At 33.5% G+C, this 10,753-nt stretch overlaps 1 protein-coding gene across 5 annotated transcripts; it reads left to right on the top strand.

Moving 5' to 3' along the window:
- Window positions 1-1,007: 1,007 nt before the first annotated feature.
- Window positions 1,008-9,737, top strand: LOC135583812 (uncharacterized). 5 transcript variants are annotated; one of them, XM_065090278.1, is made up of 5 exons: window positions 1,008-1,144; window positions 7,328-7,352; window positions 8,466-8,540; window positions 9,301-9,405; window positions 9,477-9,737. In XM_065090278.1, the coding sequence occupies exons 2-5, from the start codon at window positions 7,335-7,337 to the stop codon at window positions 9,591-9,593; spliced, it is 315 nt and encodes a 104-aa protein (XP_064946350.1). In that variant the 5' UTR covers window positions 1,008-1,144; window positions 7,328-7,334; the 3' UTR covers window positions 9,594-9,737. The 5 variants fall into 5 exon arrangements, with proteins under 5 accessions (XP_064946350.1, XP_064946351.1, XP_064946352.1 ...); XM_065090279.1 differs by having other exon boundaries at window positions 1,011-1,144; window positions 7,331-7,352; XM_065090280.1 differs by having other exon boundaries at window positions 1,033-1,150.
- The last annotated feature ends 1,016 nt before the right edge of the window (window positions 9,738-10,753 follow it).

Below are 10,753 nucleotides of genomic sequence, written 5' to 3' on the forward strand. Positions count from 1 at the left end.
CAATTTAGAAAACAGAGAAGCATTTGTTGGAAGAGAATCTCGCCATCTTTTTGTTTCTCCTTTCATGGAATGTTGACATGCACTATCATATTCTCAATATTATATAGATCAACAATGTTTTAAAAGTGAACTGCATTTATTTTAGAAATTTTAGCGACATATTTCCATAAATCCTATCAATCAGATACTTTTTAGCAGACCTCAATCCCCCTTCCTTGAACTCTTCCAACAAGTCAAACTCACCAACACCAAGAAATCAAAGAACATCTTTTCATTTGGATGCGGAATGGTCTGTCTGCTTGCATGATACTTTTCTGTCCATCATCAAACCATTCATTCAGTTGAAGAGTTGAAAGGCACGAGTCTCTTCTTGCTTGTTTCTCTTATAAGAAGAAAGGCATGCGTTCCCAAACTTGTTTTGCTGTATGAAACGAGTTGTCTTATCTGTAAGGTATATATATACATATATATATATATATATATATATATATATGTATATATATACATATACATATGGATATATATATACACAATTTAGATTCCTCTAAAGTTACTAATTTTCATATCTAATTCTTTAAATTCAAGTTTGGCATTATTATCCCTGCAAAACTCAAAAGCTTACAGATTTATCATAGGTATTTATCTCCACTAGTTGATTATTAATATAATTATATTGAAACACAAATTGATATTTATACTATCTTAAAATCTTGATAAATGTAATAAATTATATTTTTAGTGTTTAAATTTTGATTTAATGACAACTATAATTGCTAGTAATTGCCATAAATGTAATAGATGGATTTTATCACAAGGTTCTATGATCAAATCTCATCTTTGTCACTCTTTGGAAAAAAAAATAATATTTAAATAAATTCATATATATATATGTATATATTTATATGTAAAAAATTATAATTAGAGATATTGTAATTATTAAAATATTATTTTATTAAAAATTGTTTAAGGGAATGATAAATATTAGCTCTCCCATAAATAAGCTCAGAACAGTGTCGCGTCCGACCGACACAAACACGGCCGAACCCGATTTGGCTCAATTCGAAGATCTTCTGGCGCATTGCTCTCCCTAGGGTTTCCTTGGGAAGGATCATCGGGACACCGAGGAGGGCTTCAATTCCTCGAGGTCGAGGTTTTAGCGCTTTTCCCAAGTGTTCATCGCTAGGATTTTGACGTTCTACTCTTTGTTCTGATTTATTTTGACGATAAGATCTTTGTGCACTGTATGCTCGTTTACTTGTGCGAGTGAGACTTGGAGTAAAGGTGTTGCTTTTTTTAGCTGTTCGGAGTTGGGGTTTTAAGGTATTTTCTTGCGGTGTTGCATTCTTTTGGGTGGCTAGTTTAGGGTTTTTCCATGTATCGATTGGTGTTTCCCTGCTCTTTCTGCCGAGTACTTTTCGATGGTTGTGAGGCTTTATTTCTTGGAGATCAAAGGGATCGTCTTAGCGTCTCTAGGCAGAAATAACTCGTCGCCTTCTCTCCCAGGCGTGTAGTTTGAGCCGTAAACGTTGTACACGTCGGCGCTTGAGGAGTATATTTGATAATGGGATCTTTGTGAACTGTATGCTCTTTTTGCTCGTGCGATTGATACTCTTTTTGTTGGGGAAAAATCGTTGTTGTTTTTGAACTATTAGGGTTTAAGGTGCATTTATTGTGGTGTTGCATTCGTTTTGGTACTGGATTTGAGGTTGTCCTTTGTATTGATCGGTGTATCACTGTTCGTTCTGCCTAGTATTTTTTGATGGTTGTGAGGTTTAATTTGTCCGAGATAGAAAGGATCAACGCAGCATCTTCTGGGGAGGAATAACTCATTTCCTTTTTCTCCGTTGAAAACATGGATTTTGAGTTGTAAAATGTTGTACACATCCACATGAGAATTTGATTGCCCTATGATTGTATACAGAAAAACAAACAATATGTTTCTTCAGTGTGCTTGAGTATATAATTTCTGTTAAACTCTAAGAGTTCAAAATTGCATAGGAATGTTTAAGAACAAAGGATTGGTCGGCTATGTTGATCTATTCTTTTGAGTCTGTCCTGTGTGAAAGAGAGGATACGTTACATGTGTGGTGATGACTACACAATGATGAGTGTGTTATGATCCAGGTTAGGTTTGGTCTAGGGGGTCTGATTACAGGTAGTCGCTGGTCCATATCCATCTTATCTTCATCAAATATTGGAGAGAATTTGTGGCCAGTTGGGGTTTCACATTGAGAGAAACTGGACCTTCATGTTAGTTAATTTTTTTTCCTCTTATGATGAGCTGTAGTTGAAATTAAAATTGAAGCAAACAAAATGTTCTAATTTGGCTTTATCAGGAATATGATATAGAATAAGACTGTCTGGCTGGAAATTGAGCTGTTTATTGTACTTTTGAGTCAAAACTTTTTTGTTTCTTCTATTTGGCTTTTCGGGTGAAATTTTATCAAACCACATGTTCCTGCTAGTTAGCTTTTGTGTTACTCATTTTTTGTGATTCATGATTGATGATGAGGATCATGCCTAACAGCGGGAATATATCAACATTTTGATGCTGGTGATATGTGATCCTTATAGTTAATCTCAGATTAGGCATGTCTAATGGCTTTCATTAGTATGTGAGTTGTTATCTTTGGGCTTCCTCCATGTGATTTAAGCTCAGGTCGTGACACAATCATCTTAAAACGGACCTGAAAGACTACCATTATAAAATATGATTAGGGAAAAAAAAAGGAGGAACTTATTTTTTATTGTTGTCCTGAATGGTTACTTGGGAACCTTAGTAGAACTTAGACAATGAAGTAGCTTTTTAATGCCTTGGATATGCTTGGACTGCCACATATTTGCATGTAATCACTTATATCTTATGATCAATATGTTTATAGTTAGTGTGACACCCTAATCCAGTCCCACATGAATCAATAATATATTTTTATCAAGTTAATGAGTTAGTTGTTCCATCGAGTTAGATTATAAAAGATAATTTTATGTTAAACGATATAGTGAGGCATCCAAGCATGGAAGGACTATCCTCGAATATGAATAGAGTTACATTACGGCATAGTTAGACCTCATGTGTATCATGCTAGAGCTTGATTTAAGGTTTTGTTTGGATCTTGACAAAGATATCAAGCCATAAGTGAGGGGGATTGTGACACTCCAATTTAGTCTCATATCAGATGTAGAATTGAGTTAGTTTATAGGGTTCAATAAGTCTATAATATTTACTCAACTAGCGATTTAAAAAGCATTAGATGCTAAGGTCCCAAAAAGCTCGAGACATTAGGCTCTTGGCCGATTGAAGCAAGACATTTTAAAATATTAAAATTTAAAAATATAATATAATTGATAAATATGATTATATAAATAAAAATATGATATTAAATATAAAAAGATCTAAAGTACCAAGTCACATTATTCATCTTGTAATAACAAAAATATCAAAAAATTCAAAACAATAAAGCTTTACATCAAAATTAATCATCATTATAATCAACATCATTCTCAAACATATCATTATCTTTCTCTTCCTTTCGTCCATCTTCATCAAAATATGTTTCCTCCTCTTCAACAATGGCAAGAGATGAACTTGAGGCTTTTGTACTCATTTTTATTTTTGTTATCTGCTTTATATATGTCTGTAATTCTCTAACACATGAGGCTCTTTTCACATCTCCCTATGTTAAGCTATCATCTTCAAATACAAGCTTATCTTTGGCATCTTACAAGTTCGCACCCATTTGCCCCACCAATCACTCATTTAAATCATCAATATCTTATAATGAGATTGGATCAATATTATTTCGCAAATCATGATGAGCCTTCAATGTTTGATTATACTTTATATAAACCAACTCATGTAATCGTTGATGCTTTAACTAATTTTTTCTCTTTGTGTGAATTTGTCATGTTATATAATTTAAAAATATATTAATATATTTATTAAAAAAAAAATAGATTAATTGAAACAAAAATATTCCGTGATCCTTACATGCTTAAAGACACTCCAGTTTTGCTTACAACCCGCAGCACAACAAGTCAGTTTAAGAATTTTGATAGTTAGATGCTGCAAGTTCAAGGTGGAATTTCTAAATAAACTCAATCATTCAGTTGTAAAATTTACTTTATTATTAACAATAACATACTATACATGAAATTAATTATATAAATTTATAAATATACGGTGATATAGTTGTCCTAGATTGAACTACCATTGGAATCTCAAAAAGACCATCGATTTTTTTTAATAAAGATAATTCAGGTATAATCTTATCTTACACCTTAAGCTTGGAATCAATCTTGCAATGCACTTATACACATTTATAACTTCTGCATCTTTTGTCAATGATTGTAAATATGTTTTTATACTTTTTTTCATTTCCATCAAAAGACTTTTGAATCATCTCCTTTGCTCTATCTGTTTCCTCATAAATATATCCCACTATAGGCTTTTTTTCATTATCTGCCAACCAAATGATTCAAATAAGAAGACCCATTACCTTTAATGTATAAACTATAAGATTTGAGTGAATGACATTAAAATGATATTATTAGCCCTTTTGCCTTTGGCTTCCATTTGTTTGTCACCCATTTTTCTAAGGTAAACATATTTTTCTGGTTATGTTTTTGACAATGCACGCTTTGTACTGTCAAGGAAGTAGCAAATCGGGTGATACTATATCTTACCAATTCTTTATTGGCTATGAATTTTCTCATCATATTCAAAGTCCCACTATGATTATAGAGAAATCCAACAACAAAGATTGCTCTTTTTAAAATTTTATTGACATTAAGAATTTTTTCAATATTCTCTAACATTAAATCAATGTAATGTGTCGCACATGGAGTCCAATATAAGTGTTGTCTTTTTGCTTCAAATAATTTACCTATGATAAATGATAATAAAATTGATAAGACTTAGGAGCCACTTAGTACTTTCATTCAAATTGGAGATAGAACAATTAAAAGATCCAAAAGTTCAAAGGATAAATCTTACCAACTAACACATAGTTACTTCCATTATCGATTATAACTTGGACGATATTTTGTTTATCAATTTTTTTCACAAACTTGTCAAGTAACTCATATATCTTTTCTTCGAGTTTCATAAAAGATGATACATCTATTGACTTCACAAACTTGATTTCTAAAGAACAGTTGACTATAAAATTAATTATACTTCTATGTCTCATATCGGTTGAAGCATATGACATAATAGAGCAATCATGCTTTTCCTTGTGGCCCTTTAATAAGTCATTTGTATAATCCAACTCTTCTTTTAGTAATGGAACTTGCAACTCATAATAATTTGGATGTTTTAATCCCCTATAATATCTTTCAATAGCTTCAATCATCTCTTTAAGGCTATCAAAACGACACGTACTAAGGGGAAGGCCAGTCTGATAGAAGAAGCGAGCAATGTGTTGAATCGTTTTTCCTCTTATTTTCATATCACAAGTATTACTTATATTTGTTTGTCTTAATTTTGCTCATGTTTGATCTTGTTGCTTTTGTGATCTTTGATACATATATATGTCCATCGATCCTTTTTTACCTTTCTTAACAATTATGGCTTCTTTTTCTTTTCTATCATATGCTCTTTTCCCACTTGCATTAACACTTTTCGAATAAGCTTCTTCTTCATCATCTCTAATGTGTTCAACATTATCCTTGGGTGAAATCTCATAAGATTCATTCCTTTGCATCTTTTTTTAGTCATATAAGACAAGAACTCATCTTTTACATTAGGTGGACATCTCTTGTATGTTGATGCATTCTTGAAGTTCCCCACTTGATGCTATTTTGCACGGAAAATATCACCTCTAGTAGTCTCATCACAAAGATGCAAGTAACTGTATTAGGATTTTTTAGATCCTTTATATAATTGTATTTCCAAGCAAGATCCTTTCTTGAATTTTTTTATAAATCTTTTGAATTACTTTGTGCACTTACCATTAATCTTGAAACCTAAAAGTGGTTCTAAATATATAGAGATTAGCAATGTTAAAATCTAAATAGGAACTATTATATGATTATAGTAGATAACAATCTACTGTTAATAGTAGTTAGAAGGGGTAAAAGAGTCACCAACGATGGAAAGTGGAGAAGGAGAGGGCGGCGGTGATGGAGAAACTTTCGGATGATGACAACGACGATGAAGGAAGCTGTGAACGGTACTAGCGATGATGGAGGAAGCTTTGAACAACAACAACAATGGAGGAAGCTTTAGATGACGACGACGACGACAGAGGAAGCTACAAACGATAGTAGCAGCGACGGAGAAAGCTTCAGACAAGGTGCCTAGACCAACTAAGCTAGTTTTCAATCGAACTAGACTTGATAGTCTGGTTCGATTACTTTGTTTGAACCGGGCGCTTGCTCGAGGTGCCCGACACTTGGGTTCAAGTGAGCGCCCAGGTGGTGCTGCACTAAAGCGCACCACATGGTCAAGTTTTGAGGCACGCGAGCCTCGCCTCACCTCACTTGAGCGCCTTGGCGAGTGCTCGGGCGCCTATTTAAACCATTGAACTCAAGCTTGAGTAGTTTGGATCAATGATTCAGGCCTATTAGGTTATTGTGTTGGTTATTTCGTTGAATCAAGTAATGATAATAGGAAGGGTTTCATAATATCACATATATTTACAGTAAGAATTTTCCCATGGGCACCTGAATAGAACCTATACAGCAGACAAGCTGCATGATGTCTTGGGTACATTCACTTCGACTACCATATGCAAATATGTATCACATATTTTTGGACATATGGTCACATACATTCATCTGTGAACATATAAAAAATATCTTGTGGTGTGTACTTATATTCTCCTCCATTCAGTGTGTTTCTCTTATATTATGACAATGGGATTAATTATACTTTACAAGCTATTTATTTAAAGGCTATTATAATTCTATGTATTCTTGGAGAGTCAAGGTACACTTAAATTCTAAATTTATAGATGTCTACAAAGAACTGGAATTCATATCTTGCACTTGTGGCCTTTTAGTTATAGACTGATCAGAGCAACAACACTTTAACAGATTCAATATCCTGGCTGTTATCCGAGTTAACTGTGGGAATAGGTTTTTTAATAAATATCTTGCACCTTGTTAGTATGCTTTGGTGTTAGAATGCCATTTACAGAGACATCAGTCCAGTTCTTTTGGAAGCTTTCTTTCTTTGTTGTTTCCATTGTAATCAGTCTTTGCTTACTGATGGAGTTCCATATTCTTGGTCGTCTGAGCTTTTAGTTCTTTATTTTGACGCCAAAATGAGTATTAATTAAGCTTCCTTTTTTTGGTTCTTAATTTCTCTTCCTGTTTCATTTTGCAGTAGGCCAATGGAGGACGACACAAATGTATGTTTTCTACTCTCAAGTTTTTGGTCTTTTGGTTTCCTCTTGTATAGACAATTTGATACTTATGGCATGACCATTCATGAATTTGTCAATTTTTTTATGTCATCAAAGGCTTTAAAGTTAGATATTGCTCATTTTCTTCGAAGGCATTTGAAAAGTATGATGGGAGTTGTTATTCATCATCGTCTATTTAAAAAATTTGGATAACAGTACTTCAATGGATGAAGGATGTTTAATGATAAATTTTGTATATATGAATTTGTGGTTCTGCCGACAAATTCTAAGCTAGGTTTTTCACATCTTTAGTATGGGAGTCATTCTACATATGTTGTCGTGTCCATGTTTTAGTTCAAACCAACATGGCGAAACCCATATGGTTAGTTCAAACTGAATTCATTTTTAAGCTCTACCTGGAACACTCAGGTGTGTTTTTGTTTCAAATAGAGTTAGACAAGGAGCCCATTGTTGCTTCTTTCAGCATCTCTTATTACTTGAATTAGATGATTTCAATGGTTCTAGATCTGACTGTGTGTTTTGTGGTTCATGTTATAGATAATATCTGAGTATCATTTTCTACAAAATGAGCATAATGATTGGAATTTAGAGGGTCAATGTCTTTGTGTTGTTTGTATATGAAACATAATGACTGACGAGGTTAGGCATATGCAAAAATACCTATTTTAAGAATGCGTGAGAGCACAGAGCTTGCTAATCCATTGAGATCATAAAGAATTAGTGTTGAATGTATCAATCATTTTTTGTTGAAATAAATTATCACCAAGTATGGTGAAAACATAAAAACATTTGAAGGAGCTGGCTGTTGATATATGTGACTATATTTTTTTTTTCTCATCCTTGTTCTTTCACTTGTATACGATCATTCATTTTGACCAAATTCCTCTTCTTGACTAGTAAATGGAAATGATGCGTGATCTTTCTATTAAGTAGTTTCCAATCATAGAAAATAAAATTAGAGTTTTGAAACTACAGTTTTCTTCAATATTAAGAACTTTGTTTCTGATTACTGCAAAGCCACATTATACTCAAATTCCATCTTTTCACTTGTACATACATTTTCTTAGTTAGTTTAACATGTTCAACTCATATGTTCAGGCCAAAAAAGAAGAGGAGGAATTCAATACAGGACCTCTCTCTGTTCTGATGATGAGTGTAAAAAATAATACACAGGTATGAGGAGTTTTACATGTTCTATGATGCTAATGTTATGGTTGGGAGTGAGCTATTTAAAGTTTATTTAATACCTTATTTTGGTTCTTTATTTAATGGGTTAGGCCATTTAAATGGATGCATAACTATGTTATACTTCTAAACAATTACAAGATTAAATAAGAAGAGAATATAGTGTTTTTTGTGATTATCATTACAGCATGACCATCTTAGTAGAGGTCTGATTTTGGATATACTGGCAAATGTTGGGGCATGTCGAACTTTCACCACCTCCCCATTTTTTCTGTAGTTCATTTGTCTTGAGATGTAATGGACAAGGAATATTCAAATGGTGGGTGAGGGGGTTGGCTGTGAATATCATTTGTCTTGTTAGTAGAGGTCTGATTTTGGATATAGTGGCAAATATTGGGGCATGTCGAACTTTTGCCACCTCTCCATTTTTTCTGTAGTTCATTTGTCTTGAGATGTAATGGGCAAGGAATATTCAAATGGTGGGTGGGGGGGTTGGCTGTGAATATTATATGTATATGTACTGTTGTTTTTCTATGGGCCATTATTCCAGTTATTCAAATGAGTGAAAACAAAAATGTTTATTCTCTGGTTAATTTTATTTTTATATTGTTATCCGAGTTACATTAACAATACATCTTCAGTTGGCATCAATATGTTTGTTCTGGGCATAGATATTGCTTCTTATTTTACAGTTATCTTTCGGAATTAAGCAAATTTGAGAATTGTACTGACACTTATGCTACAACAGGTGCTTATCAATTGCAGGAACAACAAGAAGCTACTTGGCCGTGTGAGAGCTTTTGATCGTCACTGTAACATGGTCCTTGAAAATGTTAGGGAAATGTGGACTGAGGTAACTTTACTACATATTTCCATCATTCATATCTTCTGTCCATATCTAATAAACTTTTTTTGTCGCTGCAGATACCCAAGACAGGCAAGGGAAAGAAGAAAGCACTTCCAGTCAACAAGGATCGATTCATCAGTAAAATGTTCGTTCGAGGGGATTCAGTCATCATTGTACTCAGGAATCCCAAGTGAGCCTTCTCAGCTTAAATGCCATTTCATGGAGGCACTGATATGCCATGAACTGTTATCTTGTTTTGGGACTGGCTAGAAGATACATCAGTCTTTATCATGTTGAACTTTGTTTCTTTTGAATACAATGGTTAGAATTGATGAGTATATGATTTGTGTTTAGTAATTTCTCACAAATGATGCCTTGTCATAATTTTGGCTTTTAGTCGCACATTTGAATACTATGGCTCCTCATAAGCGACTTGTCACCGCCCCCCAATTTCATCTGCTGACTTTCATGCTATAGTCATTCTCGTTTCTTTGAGCAACATCTTTCATAATGCTTTCCTTAAGACATTATGGAATTTGGGTCATAAATCACTAGAGGTTGACATGTGTTCATTATTGTCTGCCGGTATCATATATAGTATAGTCAAGTACGGAGTTTTTTCTGCAAACATTATTATGTTAAAATTATGACCTTGATAAGGTAGCATCAGTTTTTCTGGAGTGGCAAGTAAGCCTGTTGTGACATTGAGTTTGACATACTCTGCTAGGGATGCAAGATGAATTTAGATGCATTATGTTGATCGTATAGGCTTAGATATTGAACTGGTTCATTGTGTTATAGATAATTAACGACCAAAATAGAAAATGTCTTCAATTGTTTGTTAAATGGTCATTTTATAACTATTATTATTGTGTTGCATTGAATCCATCAAAGTATGTTATAAAGGCACCATCTATGTTCAATTTGTAGCCCGATACTTAATTGGTATTATGCATATGCTAAACATTCATGTTTTATATCTACAAGTAGATAGAAATTGGTATCACATAGATCTCATGGGTTACCAAAACTAATATCAGAACCAGTATTTAAAATCTTATATAACATAAATAAATACCACAAGTTCATGTATTATCTATACAAATAGATAGGCACAACTACCCTAGGATTTCCCATCTTCTACATCCTGAACAAACTCCATTCATTCTATTGAAGTGCTACTGGAAGAGCTGCTTGACCAGTAGCAGTACATATAACAGGCATTGGCCTGCCAAGAATTGGCACCATCTGATTCCTAGGCCTAGCACATTTTCTCCTATAATTTCATAATCTGGTGGTCAATAACACTATCTGTTCATGAGAGTAGAAGCTTCATGGATAATATTAGCTTTTG

Source organism: Musa acuminata, chromosome BXJ1-11 (assembly GCF_036884655.1).
Source record: "Musa acuminata AAA Group cultivar baxijiao chromosome BXJ1-11, Cavendish_Baxijiao_AAA, whole genome shotgun sequence".
NCBI lineage: Eukaryota > Viridiplantae > Streptophyta > Magnoliopsida > Zingiberales > Musaceae > Musa > Musa acuminata.

Excerpts from the sequence above, each read along its gene's own strand:
- LOC135583812 (XM_065090278.1), top strand. Across the intron at positions 8,541-9,300 it reads GTGTAAAAAATAATACACAG|GTGCTTATCAATTGCAGGAA; the intron begins GTATGAGGAGTT and ends ATGCTACAACAG. Across the intron at positions 9,406-9,476 it reads TTAGGGAAATGTGGACTGAG|ATACCCAAGACAGGCAAGGG; the intron begins GTAACTTTACTA and ends TTGTCGCTGCAG.